The sequence below is a fragment of the Ambystoma mexicanum genome, chromosome 7p, assembly GCF_040938575.1.
Source record: "Ambystoma mexicanum isolate Mex_15411 chromosome 7p, UKY_AmexF1_1, whole genome shotgun sequence".
In the NCBI taxonomy this organism is placed as follows: Eukaryota; Metazoa; Chordata; class Amphibia; order Caudata; family Ambystomatidae; genus Ambystoma; species Ambystoma mexicanum.
In genome coordinates, this window is record NC_090939.1 from 83,774,911 (window position 1) to 83,796,050 (window position 21,140).

A 21,140-nucleotide genomic window follows, 5' to 3' on the forward strand; every position below is an offset into this window, starting at 1 on the left:
AGGGTATAGACGAGAGCATGTGCATGGTGACATTTCCTTCCATTACACATCTCCCGTGGATCAGAGCAATCTTAACACCACGATGGGTTGCGCCATCTGTAAATTGGAAAGGGATTCAAGTACTCAGAGCAATTTCAGAAAGTTGTCACTGAAGAAGGTTAGAGCGGTCTGGCCAGGCAATTAATGTTCACCATCATACAGTGTGCTTAGCGGCTGGACATCCCAAGGCTGAGTGTCTTTCTCAGTTGCTGTGAAGTGTGGACACCATTTGATTACATCTAAATCTGAATACTGGCATCCAGCAGTCCAACTCCCACACTTTCCACTGGCACACAACCTTCATGGCTGGGGACTCCAGTACAAATAACTTGTCTTCATCTTTTCGACAAAATTAAATCATGAATCCCGCCTTGAGCTTATGGAGTAGCTGTCCTATCGCTGGTGTTGCTTTGTGTTTGTGGCTGCCTTACTTTAGCCATCTCTTAGCTGAATGACTGTCTATGAAACAACATGAACCCATGCCATTGTGGAACGTCCTACTTTAGAATCCCTGGCTACTGAAAGGGAAGAGCTCATTTACACTCAGCTGCAAACCTTTTCAAATTTACTCCAGATATACTCTTTCTTTTCACTATATTTCTCCAATGTATTCTTGTTTGTCCAGTGTGCCTCGGATTTGGGTTGTAAGACCGTAGCTGAAATGTTCGAGGTAGAAAAGACCAAAAGTTATTTTTCCAAAAATAACTTTCCGTCTTCTCTCCCCTGAACATTTCAGACTTTGCCCTTGCCCCCACCACCACCTCTGGGCGGCACACTTCGTGGTGTGTCGCTGTCTCCAATATCTCTCTGCGACGTCGGTTCACTTCACTTGCGTGTATGGGAACCTGCGCAGCAGGGTCTGCTTTTTAAAAATAGTTTATTGAGTCGGGGTTGCAGGGAACACCCTTTCAGCCCCCGCTCACATTACAGTGAAGAAGGGTGCGGTGGACACCCCAGTAGCCCCCGCTGCCCTTCTTCACTGTAATGTTTCGTAAGTTATGTTATGGTATTTGGCATTTATATAGCGCTCTATATAAGATTGGTATGACTTCAAAGTGCTGGTAGGTTGAACACCCTCAGAGACCATAGTTCAGGTCAGTTGAAAGAGTCCGGCGTCGAAGGGGGCTTGGGCGCACCAGTTAAGTGTGCAGCTGATGTAATTACTTGATGGTAGCTGCATTCTAGCATTAGGTGTGGTGATAATGGTATCTATCAGATCTATGTGTGCAGTCTGGCGGGTGGACACCAAGACTGGGTTCTGGCTGCGTTAGGCCTGTGGGACGCTTATGTGTGCAGCTATGCCGGGTTTTCGTGGGGTATAGCTGCGTTTTATTAGAATGATGAGGCGTTTATTGGATAGTGTTCAAATGTGAGCAGCTAGGCCGAATTGATCGAGGGGTGTAGCTGCACTCAAATTGTGTGATGGTGTAGAGTAGAGAGTAAGCATAGTAATATGATATAAGATGGTTCATCCACACAGCGACCAAACACAATGGGGGGGGGGACAAGGGAAAACGTAAAGACACTCCCCCAGTCCATGAACAGCAAAAATGTGAAGACTAGCCACTGCACTTGGTCTAGTGACACCCTGACAGTGCAAGTGCTAAGACACAGACAGGAGGGAACGGTAGACGAGGACTGCACAGGGTTGGGGAATACAGCAACAGCATGGAGGGGCCAGAGTGGGCTGGGGGCACAGGAAGACATCACAGGGACCAGAGGGGGTGGGGGTGCACAGCGAAATCAAGGGGGAAAAAAGGGGGTAGGGGGCACACAGCGACAACATGGGACACAAGAGGGGCATGGGGCACAGAGCGATATCTTAGGGACCATGGGGGGGGGGGGCTGGGCACACAGCAACATCACGGGGAGCCAGGGGGGTTGGGCAAACACATCAGGGAGACCAGGGGGTGGAGGGCGCAGTGACGAGACGGAAACTAGAAACACAGTGAAACATGGTGGTACACTTCAACATCAAGGGGAACAAGGGCTGGGGGCAAACAGCAACATCACGGGGGACCATAGGAGGCTGGGGGTAAGCTGTGACAACACGAGGACAGGAGGGGGTATGGGCACACAGGGATTGGGAGCCAGTGGAGGGTTCGGAGAGCTGGAGAGATGTGGTCTCTTGGACCCAGGGCAAGGAGTAGTTCAGCAGCAGCGTTTGCGCTCTTTGGAGTTTGTTAAGATGGTATGCCGGGCTCCTAGGTATAGGGAGTTGTCATAGTCCAGTCTCGACATCACAATAGACATAACTGCGGCGAGTCTGCTCGGGAAGGAGAGATAGGGAAAGATGTGTCTGAGAAGTTTGAGATGCTAGTGAAAACATTTTGACCCATGTTGATCTGACGGGAGAGGGTTAGGCCAGAGTCCATTGTGCAGCTCAGGTTTTTTACTGTGTCGGGGGGAGGGGGCAGTGGGGGATGGGAGTGGATGAGGTAGAAGAGCAGTGTTGCTGCACACCTTGATTTCGGTTTTAGTGGGGTTTAAGAGCAGGTGGTTTATTGTCATCCATCGGTCAATATCTCGAAGACAGGCTTTGAGGTCGGGCTGGGGGTTGGTGCTAGAATTGGGGATTCTTGGGATGATTTGGGTATCGTCAGCATAATTGTAGCACAAGATGTTGTGAATGCGGATGATTCCAGGGAGAGTGGCCATATAGAGGTTGAACAGGAGAGCAGATAGACATGCACTTTGCGGTACTCCAGTGTTAACCAAGCGAGCCGCGGAGACAAATGGGGAGAGGAGGATTATTTGTTTCCTGTTGCTGAGGAAGGAGACGATGCACTTGGAGAGCAGTGCCACGGATTCCAAGGGAGTGGAGGCGGTCATGGAGGATTGAGTGGTTAACCATGTCAAAGGTTGTAGAGAGATCAAGAAGAATTAGTGCAGCGCATCCTTCATAGTCTGAGTCAGAGTTCCATGTCGTGGTCTGAAGCTTGATTGAGCTTGTCGAGGTGGTTGTTGGATTCTACAAAGGTGTTGAGTTGGAAGTATGCTGTTTGGTAGATGTGTTTTGCAAGGAATCTGGTGTTCAAGATGGGTCTGTACGTTTTGGGATCCAGTGGGTCGAGAGATGGCTTTTTAAGCAGAGGCTTGACATGCGCAATTTTGAAAGCATCAGGGAAGATGCCAGAGGTGAGGCAGTCATTTAGTATGGCTCTTGCATGTTCTCCTGCGCAGGGAGACGAGAATATTTCTTTTAGGACAGCAGCGGGGCAGGGGTTGAGGGGGGACCCAGACGGTTTGCTGGCAGATAGTAGGTCAAGAAACTCATCTCTGGAGATGGGTTTGAAGTAGTCGAAGGTGGGGGAATTGGGTGCCAGGGCGATAGGGTGAGGGGGAGTTGTTGGAGTGGCCGGTTGTGTGAGGGGGGAGAGGAGGGACAGTTTGTTGTTAAGGGAGGTCGTAAAATATTCCCATATATCACAGAGGAATATATTGAAGCCGCCAAAACACAGTCAACTTCCCAACCACGAAATAAAGGCAGACGTAGGTGGGTGTCTTTTTCCAATTCTAGCAGTAGCAGCTCAGACGGTCAGGCCAGACAAGACCGGCAATCACCACAAGCCTTTGGAAATCACCCACCCCAACAACCTTTTTTACCACCGCAGCCTTTTTTAGGCAGAGGTGGCCCCGGAGGGCCTTTCTGGGGGCAACCATGGTTTCCCCCCTATCAACAACCGCGCCGCCAATTTCGCGGACGGCGTCGTCTGAACAGGTAGTTGAACAAAGCGACATACCAATTTTTAATCTTGCTAAAATTGATCTTACATCTCCTCAGATTAAAGTTCTCTCGAAAGGGCTTTCATTTGTGCCCTCACAAAAAACGGATTGGTTTGAAACAGAACTTGAGGTTCGCCGGTTCCTTAGAACAGTGCGCCTCAAAGTTTTCTTTAATGAACATGGAGGAAATTAGCAGGAACTAGACACTGGCTTACGAGCCCCTTCAACCTTCAAGCCCCAAGACAATGAAGTCACAAGAGAATTTTGACCTTTGAAAAATGTGTCCTTCGAGATTTAGACAAACTCAAAAGTAATTCAAAACAGAAATCTCTTAGACATAATCTCTCTAAATTAGAAAACTCTGCTCTCACTGAACTATCTAACAACCCCTCCATTGTCATAAAACCTGCAGACAAAGGAGGTGGAATTGTAGTTATGTCTAAGGCTCAATATATCAACATGATGGACACGCTATTACAAGATGATGTCAGCTATAAGAAACTTAGGAAGGACCCCACCCGAGACATTCGCACAGAAATTGAAAGCGTAGTACAATTTGCTTTAGATCGCAAATGGATTACGGAAAAAGAATCTAAATTTCTCATTACCAGTCAAAGTCGTATTCCGACTATGTATTCTTTACCTAAGATACATAAAAATCAGGAAAACCCACCCGGAAGACCAATAGTGTCAGGCTGTGGTTCAATTTTAGAACCACTTTGCAAATTTATTGACGTATTTCTGAAACCTATTAGCGTAAAAACTGAGACATACCTCAGAGATACGACTGACACTATTACTATCTTTGAAAATCTTGAATTTGACAACACTACTCAATTACTGGTGACAATGGATATCCAATCCCTCTATACTAGCATCCCACAAGATCAAGCGATAGAATGCATGCGAGAAGTTCTCCTGGAATATGATTCTCAGGATCGCGTTCCACATAACTTCATCTTGGAACTTATGGCCATAGCTCTCAACAAAAATTATTTTGAATTTAATGGCCAGTTTTTCTTACAAGTAAAAGGTACGGCTATGGGGGCTGCTTTTGCGCCGAGCCTAGCGATTCTCTTTATGTTCAAATTTGAAACTCGTCACATTCTATCTTCCACCAATCCCTTCCGCTATTCTATAACCAAATGGAAGAGATATATCGATGACATCATATTTATTTGGACAGGTACCAAAGCCGAGCTAATACTCTTCTTTGAATGGTTGAATAACGTTGATCATAATATCAAGTTCACCATGGAGTCTAGCAATATTCAGATCCCTTTTCTAGACTTAATAATTAAAGATGATTTTGGAAAATTGAAGTGTTCGCTTTTCCGTAAAACCACAGCTCGTAATACTCTCCTACATTACTCCAGCAATCACCCTCGACATATTAGGGATAATCTACCCTATGGCCAGTTTCTCCGGATCCGGCGAAACTGTTCCGAGTTATTTGATTATTATGAACAAGCAGATAAGCTTAGCAGTCGCCTTAGAGACAGAGGTTATCCTAAACGATTGATCACACAAGCGTACAAAAGGGCTCGGTTTACTGACCGTGACAATTTGCTAACGCCCAAACAAAATTCCAATTCAGTACTGGATAAGAACAATTCACAGATGACATGTGTATTGACCCATGGGCCTCAGACCTTCGAGATTAAAAAACTCATCTCGAAATACTGGCCCATTGTCAAAATAAATCTGCCAGACACACCTCCTCCCCGTTTTGCTTTCAAGAGGGGCAGCAATATTCGTGACAAACTTGTGCACTCTTCCCTTAAGAAAGCCGCCCCTAGAATAGGACTGTGGGACCTGAGGACCACCACAGGGCATTTCCCTTGTGGATCTTGCTCTGTCTGTCAATTCACCAGGAAAATGAAGGAGTTCAAAATTGGGCCAAAAACATGGACATTTACCACTATGACAAACTGCAAAACCGCACATGTGGTATACTGCATCCAATGCCCGTGTGGCCTTCGGTATGTTGGTCAAACTTCACGACCGGTACATATTAGAATATCAGAACATCGGTCTAGAATCAGGTGTAAAACACTTACCGCACCCCTAGTAAGTCACTACATTGAGCTACAGCACTCTGCTAATGACATATTATGGTGGATTCTGGATGTGGTCAAAAATACGCCCAACATAACCCACTGCCTCCTACAGAAGGAGGCTCGATGGATCCATCGTTTATCCACTCACATTAATGGACTTAATGAGGATTTCAGTCCAATTTAACATGTTTTGGCTTCCATCCCACACCTGGGTTTTGCCTTGCGGGCGGCTGCCTCCTTCCAGCAGCATGTGTTCTGCTCCCCAGCCGGACGCTTCTCCGCAGGCTTCTGTCTCCTTTCCGGCGCGGCAGCTTCTCTTAGTTGACGTTACAGAGGCCGCTGTTATGGCGCCCTTTTGTATCCACCCAAGTGAGTGACATGCAGGTGGGGCAGCTCTCAGCCTATCCACACATCTTATTTTCAGGCCCAATGAAATGGCGAGTTAGGCCTCCTGCCCTCTTTAGGCTATATGAACATTCGTGCTCGCTTTGCAGAGTGTTGCGAGAGGTTTTCAAGAAAGGCTGTTCCCCTCGTACATCTGCATTATACTTTGGTCAAGTCGTTATAGGTAAGACGCGATTTTCTCGTGGGTTCTTTCCTTAACACAGTTTAGTGTTTACTGCATATATCCGTCCATTCTTCTAACACGATTTCTCGTGGGTTCTTTCTTAAACACAGTTTAGTGTTTACAGTATATATCTGTCCATCCCTCTAACACTTTTTCATCATTTTCTATTTTTCAGAGGCTGTACACCTTTTATGCCAGTGATATGGGACCACACTAGCCTACCCGACGCATGTGCTCTCTGCACTATATACTCCGCAGACTGCACCTTTCAACTGTGCATGCTATCTAGTTACAGGATTTAATCCACATGTGAGTACATACCTCTATACTCCTCTCCCCATTTGGATAACTTCTATTTGTACTTTTCTTCACTTTTATTCTGATAAGTTCCCCCTTCCCTTTCAGTTGTTGTTTTTTCCAACCTGACCCGATGCAGTTACACCAAGGGCCCTGTTGGTTCCGCTCTTCAGGCATTACTGTTGTGGGCCCCTGAGCCCGTTTTCACGCCTATATTTCTAACTTTTCCACAGCCTACAAAATTGAGGTAATTGATTTCCTAATTTATTCTCTTTTAAACAACAAGGGCAACTTTACTCAAATTTTGGAGTTCACTCCCATTATGCTTTTAAATTTAATTCCATTTTCTTTCATGTCTGCTTCCCCACAGGGTTAAACTGTTGTGAGGTTCTTTCGCCCTGAGGAAGGCAACTTTCAACTATGTAAAGAAACTATGGCCAGACAGGCGGCATTTCAGCCGAAACGTTGTTGTGAGGATGTCAACCTTGATTTTTCTTGAAAAAAATTTTTTTGACACCTACACGTAGGCAGACCTGTCATTAGGAATATTGGAGTTAGAGTTTGAGAGGATACGGTTGTTCTGTGTAGAGAAGGAAGAACTTTTTACCTTAAGAACCGTCTATATATCTTCTCTCCACTAGTACTCCTTCCCTTTTTTATTTCTTCTTTGTGACTTTACAACAAAGAAGAACCTATTTTAAAAAATATTTTTTTCTGTTTCTCATAAAAAGAATAATTGATTGTTTTCTGTTCTTTAAACAAAATTGTGAATTACAACTGTGAGTGTTTTAACAATTTCTGTTATACTTCTTTGTTATTACAACCTTTATGCTCATCAGGATTTTCTTTGTCTAAATAATAAATATTTCAAATAACTTTCTAGAAATTTGCCCTTTTTGTTTTCAGAGAATTTCATAAAAATGCATGATACCAGAGTTTGGTACTTTTTTGAACAATTTAATCGTTGATTTTGATACATAGCAGTAAGGGATCTACGGTGTTATATAAGGGAGGTCGTCCTGTCAAGAGAGGTGGTGAAGTGTAGGGAGAGGGAATGGTCCATTGCGTGAGGACGCTGAGTGAGAGGAATTAGTGAGTCATTGAGCCAAGATTCGAAAGAGTCGATGGTTAAGACTCTGCCTTGGGGAGGGGAGGGGACGTTGTAGGGGATCTAAGAAGTAGGGCTTTGTCGAGGTCAAGAAGGATCTTCACTTTGTTCCAGCATTTGAGGACTTGGGCGGAGGGGGGGAGATGCTCTGTAAGTGGAGGCGGAGACATGCCGATGTAGAAGGGGATGAGAAAGTGCTCGGTCCAGATGAGTGGTTTGGGGCGGGATATATGAATCAGGTCCTGGGAGCTGAACATTTCATCAAGCGTGTGCCTCCTTCAGTGAGTTGGACCAGTCATATGAAGGGAGAGGTTGAGCGCATCGAGACTGTCGACCAATGGATGGGTCATGGGGTTGGTGGGGATGTCCAACCAGATATTGAAGTCTCCAAGGAATGTGAGGGGGGGAGGGGGTGATTCACTTGAATGGTGAAATGTCTGTCGTAACCAGGGGGTCTGTAGATGAGTACGAAGCTGTGGGAGAAAGTCAGAGGTAGCCAGAGTTTAACTAGAAGGGATTCACATGAGGGAATGCATGTCTGAGATTCGACGAGTAAGAGAGAATTGAAGAGGACTGCCACTCTGCCTCCTCTGGAGGGTCTATTGTGGTGGATGAGCGAGTAGCCGGGCCGGGGGGGGGTTCATATGCAGCAGGTGCAAAGTTGTCAGAGAACCAGGTTTCGGTGATAAAGATGAGGTTGGGCTTGTCTGAGAACTGGAGGTCGAAGATGCTGTGTCTGTTTCTTGCTACGGAGCAGGCATTGAAAAGGATGCAATTGACTTTGTGAGGGGATGTGGTCGTAGTGGAAGTCATTGGAGTGGGAGCATGAGGAGCTTGGGAGATTGGAGGGGAGGAAGGCGAGGGTGGAACATTCTGGGTCGCTGAGACAGGGTGGGGTGGGTTAGGGAGGGGGCATGGTGTTGGTGGATTTTGAGTGACGGGAGATGGGGTTACATCGGTGGAGGCTGGGAAGAGTAGCCGGGTGGAGGAAGATATGTGAGGGGTGTGTGTAGAGTCGAGGGGGGACGGACGAGTGGAGAGATGGTCAGAGGGTGTGAGGGGGTTTAGGGGGCTAAGAATTGGAGTGAGTCCGGAAGATGTCGGGGGGTCTGGTGTGCAGGGTGAGAAGTCAAGGGGGTGGAAGCAGGGCGGGTGCAGTGGGGAGTGTGAGGAGGTAGGGGCGGGAGAAATTGCGAGGACGGGTTGATATAGAAGTGGTGAGGAGTAGAGCGTCGAGGGAGAGGGCCAGTCACATTTTCTGCATTTTGTGTTTTTTAGTGCTATAGGGGTGTGAGAGAGGGCGGGGGGGTTAGAGGGGGAGGGAAGTAAAGCTACTGTTCTTGCAAGGGCGAGAAGTTCTGCTTTCAGTGAGGGGAAGAGATATGTAGGGGGTGGCTTGTTGGCAGGGGTCGAGAAGAGGTTAAGGGGGTGGAAGAGGGTCGTAGGAGGGGTGGGCCAGAGGGAGGTGAGTTCTCCAATGTGTTAAGGGGGAGGGAATGGGGGGTAAAGGGGAGCGAAGGGAGGGCAGGATGTTCCTTGAAAGGTGCAAGGAAGGAGAGGAGGAAGAGGTGGATTTGCGCTGTTTGGAGCACGAGATGGGTTCCCCTGGCTTGGGAGTTCGATAGGGGGTGTGGTGTCATGGCGAGGGGTATCAGGGAGATCTCAATCAGAGTCGGAGGGAGAGTGGAAGATGAGTTGGGGGCAAAGGAGGGTGGAGAATAGGCTTCTGAGGAGGGAGGTGATTGGCAGGCCAGAGTGCACCTCTGATTTTAGAGTTGGAGGCAGGGTGGTGGTAGGAGAGGGGGCGAGTGGTGTCAGGGTGTAATGAGGTGTGAGGGAAGGTGTCTGGGGTTGTGCTCGGCGGGAGGATAGAGGGGGTTCGTGAAGGTGGGTGCCAGAGCGTGGGCCAGGTGCCGTGAAGGGTGAGTGATGAGGGGGGAGGAAAGGCTGGGAATCGGGACAGAAGGGAGAGGGGGATTCTTGTGGTCTGGGGTCTCTATCCGGTGTTGGGTAGCTGGGGATGGAAGAACTAGTAGTGGTAGATGGGGGCCCTGGATGTAAAATCCGTGACTAGGAACTGGACACCATGGCAGTGGGAGAGGACTAGAGTTGGGGTGGAGGTCTAGATGAAGAGGCGGCGCTTAGAACTTAAGCAAGTAAATTACAGTACTATCTCAGGCGGCACTTGTAGGTGGAACAAGAGAAAGTGGTTTAATTCTGTGGCGTAGGTAAGTAAACCACAGTGCCACCTGAGGCTGTTTTTTCAGGATCAGAAACAGAGTCGGTGAAGCAGGCTGAGGCCAGTGTTTGGGACTGGGAGAATACAATACAGTAATATCTAGGATCTAAGGTTCACTATCTAGATGTGAGACAACCTAGCATTCTAAGGTTCACTATCTAGATGTGAGACAACCTAGCAGAGTGATTTTTCAGTGATTGAGACCGGCAGAGTATAAGATAGCCAAATCTTGGTGCACTATTTAGATGTGAAAACAGGCCAACAGGAACAAGTTTTAAGTGTGTGTGACAGGCAGAATACAACACAGTAATCTCTTGGGAGCACTAGCTAGATGCAAGATAGGCTAACAGGGGCACATTCTGTGTGTTTGAGATGGGCACCGTAGTATCTAAGGCGCACTATCTAGATGTGAAACAGGCTAAAAGGAACACTTGAAAGTGTGTGCGACAGGCAGAAAATAACAGTAATCTCTTGGGCGCACTATCTAGATGCGAGACAGGCTAACGGGAACAATTTCTAAGTGTTTGAGACTGGCAGAGTACAACACAGTAATCTCTTGGGCGCACTATCTAGATGTGAAGCAGGTTAACAGGAACAATTTCTAAGTGTTTGAGATTGGCGGAAAAATAGAAGTATGGCATATTTATTCGAATTTTTAGGCTAATCGAGATTTTCGTAAAGCAACATCCGGTTAAATATGCCATACCATTCTTTTTCCTGTCTTTAGGGGTGATTCCGTGCGCCTCTACTTGTTTAGGCTAAGTCTGTACGTTTTAAATCTTTTCGGTGCTCAATTGCCCGCCCCACACCCCAGGCTTCCCAGGTCTTGTGAGGCTACACAGGGCTTACTGCCCCCTCCCCAAAGTGGAACACACATATTGACGCCTTGTAGTAACTCAAGTCTCTTTTTTATCTGCATATGTATATGCCCTAAGGGTACTCAAAGGACTAAACACGTATTAGATAAAATGCATTGTAGTTTACACACACATCCTCTTACCGTGTGGAATTGTGATCTGGAGTGGCCTGCCGGGGCTTCTAAGGTTCCACACTGTAAGGCTGCCGTCAGAGTGGCTGCACATGAACTGCCTCCCTTCATGGTGCCAGCCTACAGAATGGATCGCCTGAAAGAGCAGAAGCGCCAAACATCAAGAGTAACAAAGACACATCTGATCTGGGAGAAAGTTGCCTACATCAAAACACAAACTTCTCTCAAACACTGCTCATTTTCTCTAGCCCTTCAATTAACAATACAAAAACATCAGAAATAAAAATTGTTTCTTAAATGTATAATGACTTCAAAGTGCTTGATTGTTCTACTTGGGAATGGTTAAACACTATACAATGTGTACTATGGCAGTCAATCTTGAATTTACCCTCCTCAGTTCCTACTGCCTTAGTTCATCTCGAATTTGGCCTAAATTCATATCAATACACAGTAATCTGTAATAGATGAAATTCATGTAGTAGAATATAGTGGGCCGAAACAAATACATTGTATAGTGCTCTAAATGAAATCCTAACACTGTAGAGTGATAAGGGTCTATTGGAATTTAAGCGAACATGTCATACTGAACTGGAAGTTCTGAATCTGCATAGGTGCAATTTGCAAGATAACATGAAATTGGTGAAAAAGTGTCTCAAAGAATGAAATAACATCAAGAACTAATATCACATAGCTAGTTTAAAAATTGTACACAGAATATGTAGAGAACCTCTTAAATGTACGTTCACCAATGCCATATGTCATACAATGTCCTTCATCATCTCCTAGGCAATGGTTATGCATATGTGATAGATCTGTTCAGGTTTGTGAAATCACCTTACAGAACAGGGGACTCAATGTAGCTGAAGCCATGGGGCACATGCAGACATTACATAAATAAACGACACCACTCGGACTGTTGTGATGCCCGTGTGGGCATTTTCAAATATAAAAGGCTTGGTGTTTTGCAATCAGTCCATAAACAACTTGGCGACATCTCATTACAGGTGCAGTATTTTCAGTGCCCATTAGCTACGTGCGTTTCTATCTAAACGTATTACAAACAAATGAAGCCCTGTCATTCTGGGATAAGAGTGGACATGTTGCCCCTACTTGAGGGTTCTGCACAAGCGAATGTGAATCCTTAAAACATCTAGAATTATTTTGTCAGAACTTAAATGAGAGGATCACACATTTTGGTTGTTTTGTACATTGTCCTGAGTTTATTTTAATTAATGTCTTACAGGAAACGTTTTATACGACGGATTATATTGCACTGATTTTAGCGTTATTGCATTTCTTACAAAAATAGGGATTGTGCAATAGATCGTTTTTTTTACCAATTTACGCTAAACTTAAGTTTTGAATTGATATTAGGTGATGTATAATTTGTTATTTTTTGTATTTCGTTACTTTGTAAACATTGTAAAACTATTTATCAATTTGTGTACGCTTTATGTTTTAACCGTTTTTGCACAATAATAAAAAAATAGGCAAAGTTACTAAGATTTCGTTTTAATTTGATTCCTACATTAGAAATTGTAGGTTCACGTTATCTTCCACTCGAGGAACGGGTTTCTATGTGATTGTGGAACAACGGAAATGCTATGACGATTTATGCTTGATCGTCCACCTCTTATGCAAAGACATCGTTTTTCTTTAGAGAAATGAGTGTTTATTCACGGGCTCTGGTTTATACAGAAGCATTATGGCAACGACTCATGAGATTTCGTCTCCTATCATTACGATTAGCAACAGGGGCCTTTTTAAGGTAAATAACGGAAAGTTTAGGACCTACATTAATTGGCCATGTTGATAGATTTGGATACAGCTCCAATTGGATTTTCTTAATTTAAATAATCGTCATTTTAAATCTAGTCCAAAAGACTAATTAAATGATTCCATAGTGAGGTTTTAACATTGCAATAATTAATATGTTTCCTCCAGGCTTGGATTGACTTTTAAAAACGAAATAATGCACTTATTTTCTTGTCTTAATGATGTGTGTGGATAATTGTTTGTAAAGTGTAAACATTTACAATTGTAGCTAAAATGCACAAATACATTTTTTTATAATGAATTGGTTCTATGTTGTTATAGCGACCTCAATTTGAAACTTTACATTTTGATCTACCTATTTCTAACCTTTTTTTGTTATTGCGGGAGTTCCAATCCCCTTCACGTTTACTCTCCTGCGCCGCCGCCTCCCACCCCCAAGAAAGCCACATAACACGGCCCGCAGTAGCGGCCGTGTAGTGATGGTTAAGTTGCTAAACCCATAGGAAGATCACATTTTCGGCGGCTCATAACTTCACTCCCCTGGAGGAATCTTCACCAAACCTTGCAAAAAAAGTATATAGCCGGCTCTGAATTTTTTCAGCAAATTTGGTGAGGTTTCGTGCAGGGGGGCATAGTTATAGGGGGGTCCCAACATTTTTTTTTTCTCCATGGACTGAATGGGCAAAAACTTTGCGCACAGCCACAGCCCGAACGGCTGGACGGATTTTAACCAAATTTGCGGCAGGAGCGGGGGCTTGGTTCAGAAAGCGTACTTTTGTGTGTTTGGTGGATATCGGACCACTACTTTTGTTGCAAAGGAATGAAATGTACGTCTAAAAAAATGTGTGATATCTGGCTCCGCTCCGCTGACCCATTTCCCTTTTCGCTCCGCGGAAAAACCACTCATTGGCTCGGAGTACACCGTGATGTCGATGAACATTGGAAGCGGCCGGTGGTTGGCTGGAGGGAAGCGCGCTGTGCGTCAACGTTTTTGGGAAACGCTGTCATGGTGTATCGGACAGTGAGGCACCGAAAGGGACTGAAAAACAATGTACGGCATGTAGTGGTGGGAAGAAGGCATGGAAAGGGTGGGGGAGAGAGAAGTGGTTCATATGAGATGTGTGAATATTAGGTGGACGAAGATGGTGGTGTGCCTGCAGTATCTATGCGTACTGCGCCAATTCACCTGTCCCTGCTCAGGCGACTACCATGTGTGGTGAATGCAGGCAGCCTTCATTATGGCACACTAGCTTGTGCCGTGACCTCTTACCGTGGCGACTGGTGGGGGCTGAATTGCAGACGCGCAGTGCATTGGAAAACATATATTACTCCATGTGATGGTGGGAAGAAGGGCTAGAAAGGGTGGGGGAGTGTGAAGTGGTTCATCTGAGATATGTCAATAGGTGGATGAAGATGTTGATGTGCCTGCAGTATCGGTGCGTACAGCGCCAAAACGCGGGTCTCTGCACAGGCGACTACCAAGTGTGGTGAATACAGGCAGTTTTCATTACGGCACGATAGCTGGTGTGTAGACCTCTTTCCATGGTGACTGGTGGGCGCTCAATTGCAAAAGGGGTGTGCATTGCACATGACGTGCACATTGTAAGACAGCGTGTTCTCCGGTGTGTTGCATGTGGTAAGCCCGTAGCCCATTCGATGCACCGATGGAGGCCTTGCACCGCTAACTATGTGCCGTAGTAGGAATTAGGTTTGACATTGTTGCCTTCTGTGTGTGGTTCATCAGAATTGCATACATTGTTCATTCCATGGGTGTGGTGCTCGGTAGCACATCCTACAGTGTTTAATCCCTGGCTGCCGCTAATGGTGTCAACAGTTCTGCAGTGCGTGCACTCAGTGCAGTGTTGCACTAGTGTCAGTATAGAAGAGGGTAGGCTTGGAGTGCATCTTCTATGTGCTTGCATACTGCAGTGTGTGAAGTAGGTGCAATATTTAAATAGTGTGTGCATAGAATTGGATAGAGGTGAGCTGCATATTTCATAGGATTGCGTAGTGTCCATTGGCAGGAGTGCTGACTACTGTACTGCACTATGTGGCATTGCTTTTGTGTACTGGGTATAGTGCTGGGAGCAGGGCCACTGTTGCGGAAACATTGTTGGTTTGGTTGGCAGTAACACTACACTTTGTGAATGAATGTGGGTATGGGTGCCAGAGGCTGTGTTATGTTTGTAGATTCTGCTAACTGTTGCATGTTGCCATGCATAGCTGTATTACGGTGCAGAGATTGGGTAGCAGTGGCAGTGGCTTTGGTACATGTATGAAGTGTGGTACTTGGTCACATGTTGCCATGCATGGCTGCATTAGGTTGCGGTAAGTGTGGGCAAGGCCTAGACCATTGGGTGCATGGCCAAAGGCAGTAGGCTGCAGGGCATGCACCCAGTAGTCTAGGCCTTTCCCACACCCACTGCAGCAATGCAGTTTAGACTGCATCTGTCAGAGGGTACTCGCCATTACCGAATGGTTGTGGAACACATTGTAGACTTCATAGAGCACCAGAAGCTGATATGCATATATTGTTGGTTGGTTCGGTTGGCAGTAACACCATTGTATGTGAATGAAAGTGGGTAAGGGTGCCGGAGGCTGTGTTAAGTTTGTGGATTCTGCTAAAAGGTGCATGTTTCTATGTGTAGCTGTATAATGGTTTGGAGGTTGGGTAGGAGTGCCGGTGGCTGTGGTACGTGTGTGTATTGTGGTACTTGGTGACATGTTGCCATGAATGGCTGGATTACGTTGCGGTGGGTGTGGCCAAGGACTAGACTATTGGGTGCGTGGCCAAAGGCCGTAGTCCATAGGCCATGCACCCAAAAGCTAAGGCCTTCAGCACACCCACCGCACCAATTCAGTTTTGACTGCATCTCTCAGAGGGTGGGCACCTTTACAGAATGTTTGTGGAGCACATTTTACTCGTCATAGCGCACCGGAAGAGCGCTGACATGCTTATATTGTTGTTTCCATGTGTGCGGTCATTGTTAGAACTTCCTACGGTTTTTGGTGTATGGCTGGAGATTGTGCAGTGAAAAGCCCTGCAGTGTGCCCACTGGGTGCAGTGTTGGAACACTGTCAGTATAGAAGGGGGTAGGGTTTAAGTGAATCTTCAATGTGCTTGGATATTCTGGTTTGTGTAGCCTCCTGGGAGTAGGCCAATGTTGTGAAGATTGTGTGGTTTGGTTGGCAGTGACACAATACTTTGTGAATGGAAGTGAGTAGGGGTGGCATAGACAGTGGTTTGTTTGTGGAATCTGCTAGCTGTTACATGTTTCCATGCATCGCTGTGTTATGATACTGGGGTTGGGCTATGTTATGTTTGTGGATTGTGGTTTCTGGCCACATGTTCGCATGCATGGTTCCAGTATGTTGTGCTGGATGTGGGCAAGCAGTAGACTCTTGTGTGCATGGTCGAAGGCGTGATGGGTACCGCTCTGGATGATTTTGGATGCTGAAATCGTGGATATCTTTCCAGAACTTTGTACTGAAGGTGCTTTGGAAGCACACGTGACATGTACTCGGAGTGTTCAATGGTAAATATGGAGTGCTGTACAGAAATTATAGTGTTGGATGCAAAGTTCTTGCCTGTGATTGCTGTATACATGCGTGAATATTTCACAGTAGTCAATGAGGGAGTGCTGGAAGAAGAACAGTGGAGAGGGGAGACAGACTGTCCCTGCTTGACTAGGGTGTAGCCCTTGCTGTAGCTGGTAAAGTGCACGTGCCACATCCTGCCATTCTGAGCATGGTGGGCATGCGACTGGAACTGTGGGGATTATGGAATCATGTGTCCAGAGTGTGGTTCACAGGAAGTGGTGGTACTACTTTTTCCCCAATATTCTCTGTGTAATGAGTTTGGTAGAGATGTAGAGACGCACAGTGCAGATTGTGGGTGATACCTTTGTACAAGATCTGTACAGGTATGCCGTGCAAAGAGGCGTAGCTTCTAATTTCGGGTTGGAAGGAGTGGACGCTTTGTGGGCCAGTCTCTATGTGTTCAGTTTCGGCAGGATGGTTCGTCTTTGCAGATATGTGGCCTATAAAGTTACTGTTCAAGTTGTTGTGGTGCATTATGGAGGTCTACATTTGGGTTACATGTCGTTTGTACGTTTGCTTCGTCACTTGAAGAAGTTGATGAATGCAGTGATGCAGATTTTTCCCACTGTGAAGGTCGTTTTCTCAGCCATTCTACCAAGAGGAGTATGGGACCATGCTGGTGTAATTTGTCCCCAGCCAGAGCTCGGAAGGTGTCTTATAAACAGAATCATGTCTGCATTTATGTGCACTAATGGGATGTTCTCCACCCACTATGAGAACATGAAGTTGCAAAATATACACTGCTCCCATGCAAATAGCATTTCTTTGAACACCATTGGCAACACTATTTTCTTTTACACTGTGCAAGAAGCGATGATCATAAATCAGTAAAAATTGACGGAGGAGAAGCAAACAAACTCATAGAAAGAGAAAAAACAAAAAAAGATTGTTGGAAGCACGTAAAAAAAAACACAAAAGAAAGATAAAAATACTTTTCAGACTGACCACTAAAGACCCAATCCCCTACCCTGTTTCACACCCCCCTCCCCCTTTCCTAGCACAAAAAATCGATTCTGCAGTAGTTTCAGGATTACACGTGTCACATCCGGCCATTTTCAGGATGGGAGCCATGGAAATGGGACTGTGGAGGTAAGGCATTGCTCAACAAGGTGTGTGGTTTTGGTGAGTATGAAAAAACGGTGGCAGACGGTCTCTTGGTACAAAGAAGCGCAGAAGCCTATGGTGGGAGTGTACAAGGTAAGGGGCAGGCATCCTGTCTGCATGCATGCACTGTATGTACTTGTTTGAAGTTGGAAACCTGCATTCAGCGCTGCTTTAGTGCAATCATTTTTTAAAAGATTGTACTAAGTGGGGTGCTGCAGAAAAAAAAAACCTGGGAAGTGTACAAGGTAAGTGGCAGCCATCCTGTTATGAACGCAATGTGTGTATGATATCATATAATGTGAAATTGTATGATATGGCACTTATAATGCGCCTATACACAGGTTTTGCAAGGCGCAACGAGGCAAGAGAGGGGGACCAGAGGGAGACAGACAACGAACCTACTAGGCCAGTTGACACTCAGATCGCCCAACTGCATGGGTAGGGTGAGAGGAAAGTGTAGTATATGAGAAGAAGAACAAAGGACAATAAGTACAAATACGACCCGATTGTGCCAAGTGCAAGGATAAGTGCAGACATCAGGTGGTGGGGGAACTGTTAGGGATACAGAAAAAAAGTCCCCAGGTGCAGGGTTTGCCAGAAAGGCAGTGCAGGGGTGTGACTGGCGGGGGGAGGTGGCCTGGGCCAAACAGAGAGGGGCCAGGTAACCAGTGCAGAATCAGTTTCAGCCAGGAAGTCATCCGGGGAGAGGAGGAGAAAAAGCAGACGCAAAGAGAAAGGCTTTGAGGTGCTTCCGGAACCGGCAATGGTTCTCCTCAAGTGTTAGGGAGGAGGGAGGCTGCTGCAAAGGGAGGCACCAGCGGAAGAAAGAGATCTACCAGTACCTGGTTGCTTACAGAAGGGACTGACCCTGAGGGAGTTAGAGACGGATGAGGTAAGAGCTCGAGCAGGGAGATCTATAGGAAGTGAGCGTTGAAGGTATTGAGGTCCAAGGGCCCAGAAGGCATAATGCAGAGGTTTTTCATCCTATTCCTCGCAGCCACTGGGAGCTATTGCAGACATTTCAGTCTAGGAGAGATAAGATCTGTGGGCTTGAGGCCAAGGACAAGTTGCGCAGTCCTCTTCTGGATGAATTGCAGAAGGTAGAGAGTTTAAAAAGAGGCTGTTGCAATAGTGCAGCGTAGAGAGTCCCACAGCTGTGCAGACAGTGACCTTTTGGGAACTTGGTTTATGTTGGTAAGATACATTCAGTGCTGGTTTAGATGCATATTTTTACCATTTATGTAGGAGATGGGTTAGTGGGCAAAACAATTCGTAGCATTGTTCACCCCATTCTGCCCTGTGGGGTTAAGAGCAACAGGTGAGACACCATCTCATTTCAGATTATCCCTTCATAATAGCAAAAATAGCATTAGCTTTCAATGGACAAGTAAAATATAGTGACTTGAAGGGGAGAAGGAAGTGATGTTCCTATATTGTATCCAGTGAGGATATATTAGGTAATGTTTAAGTAGAAGTACACTGAGCAAGAAGTGTGATACATGCTAAAGGGCACTCTAAACTGCAATACTTAGAATAGCAACAGTATTGCTGAAAAGAGCAGAAGTACACTCAAAGCGCTGTAGTGCTCAAAGGGGCACCTAGAAGCCTATATTAGCAATGTATTGAAAGGCACCTGCATAGCAAGAGAGCTTAAATAGTAGCGTCACAAACACATAGTGAGAAGTATATTTCTGTGTTAACATACATTTATTCATTCAATCAGTTATGTAACCATTTATTATAGCAAAATGCTAAGCAGCTTGATAGCTTGTTCATATCATACATACATGCATGTGAACGCACTTATATGTGCAGTTTTGAGCAAGCCAGTACATTAACCCCATATGCATGTGTATAACACATAGCTATGATGAATAGGCAGATCAAATCCACTCTATTTGCCATGCTGGAGGAATAGACAGCATTTTGCTTAAACGGTAAAGACAAACACAACACGACGTTGGTTCTTGAACTAGGGACATTTTGGGCATAGAGATAATTGAAGCGTTAAGAGTTAAATCAGCAAAAAGCTTTCAAGATAGATCATTCAGCAAGACGCTGAGTGGAGGTACCAAACATATTGTTTACCTTCGCTCTAATGAGAATAAGTACTTCTGTACCTCCAAGTTAGATACAGAAGCAGGGGATTTGCCCACCAGGTGATAGAATTTATGGCAAGGCTACTTTCGCTGAAACCATGTCAGAGGACACTGGGGCGGAATGAGCTCTGTGCTACATCTTAAAGACTTTTAATATGAAATGGGTTATGACTTGACTGAATAGTGTGCAATTCTGGTCTTTGGTCCTTTGATGCAGTGAATGTGTGCTTTTGATTGAATATGTTAATTTATTGAAATGCATGCAATTTGTGACATGTGATTGCTTTATTGTTATGTTTGGTTTAGTTCGGAAATAGTAGAAATAGGTTTTAGTACCTTTACACAATATTGGGCCAGACAATATTGCTTTAGTGGATTGAGCACTGTGATTTAGACTTTAGAAGTATTGTGCCTTTCACTTAAATGAAAGGATAAAGAATGGACACAGTTTTTGTATTGGAAATGTGAATTAAGCCTCACGTTGGAAGTGGCTTGTTATTTGCCAAACAGATGTTTTTGAACGTTATGTTGGACAATCTGTGAGAAGTACTGAGAGTCACTGAAGATGACAATTGTGTTTGAACAATATGTTGAATCAGCGAGAGATACTGAGAGCTTATGATTGCCAATAAAACACTTTATATACACAACATTGGTCATTCTTGAATATTGGTACAGTGAAAAGCTTATCAACAGCACTGCATTAAGTGTTATGTTTTGCCTATCTTTGAAACCTTTCTGTTTTGTCTCTCTCTGTCTCTGTATGTGCATCAGGAAGCGACACAGGAAGTGGTGTAGAATGGTTGCAGAACCTGTGTGTAAACTGTCAGGTTTGAGGGTGATAAGTAAATTGCTGTGACAATAAGTTGGGAAGGGAAACATAAGCTTTGAGGCCCACATACGACAAATCTAATCATTGAGCATAAGCATAATATCGGTTCTGAATTGGTTGTGATGAGATGTCCGCTGTGATCAATCCTGTCGCTGATAGCTTTATCCGTTGCTTTAGAAGAATGCTAGACTTTTCTCTCAGCTGATCTGAGAGGAAGGGCAGCGTTCTTAATAGCCGAGATGATCTCTAGAAGACACGCAACAGTGCAGAATCCTTCTATTGAATAACTGTTGCCAAATGTCTGACTGAAAAGCAAAATCTTCCAGGCTCTTATGATGCCTCTAGAGAATGCACCTGTCAGCATGTACGCCGCGACTGCGAGGTCCGAGTTGCTGTGGAAGGAGGAGGACAAACCTTTGGCCTGGAACACATGGACAAGGCTGGCAAAGCACTGTAGGTGTGCAGACATCTACCTCCTCCCACACTGAATCCAGGGGAGCCAACTGACATTCCACATGACCCTAGCCAAGATGGCCCAACATTATCTGCCCTAAATAAATGTAGTCATGGAAAGACACTTATTTTATACCAGATATAAGTTACAGGGAGAAACAATAGACAATATGTATCGGTGATAAGAATCATTGCAGTAACCTGCAACTTTGGAGCATTTTTGAATGAAGTAATGCGCAATCAAATAATAG

General features: G+C 45.3%; 1 protein-coding gene across 6 annotated transcripts in view; it reads right to left on the reverse strand.

The window, feature by feature from the left end:
* STXBP5L (syntaxin binding protein 5L) overlaps window positions 1-21,140 on the reverse strand; it is a 3,950,894-nt gene that overhangs the window by 2,249,287 nt on the left and 1,680,467 nt on the right. For all 6 annotated transcript variants that reach the window (XM_069635832.1, XM_069635831.1, XM_069635829.1 and 3 more), the window contains exon 8: window positions 11,038-11,161. In XM_069635832.1, coding sequence (XP_069491933.1) covers window positions 11,038-11,161 — 124 coding nt within the window. The remainder of the gene's footprint in view (window positions 1-11,037; window positions 11,162-21,140) is intronic.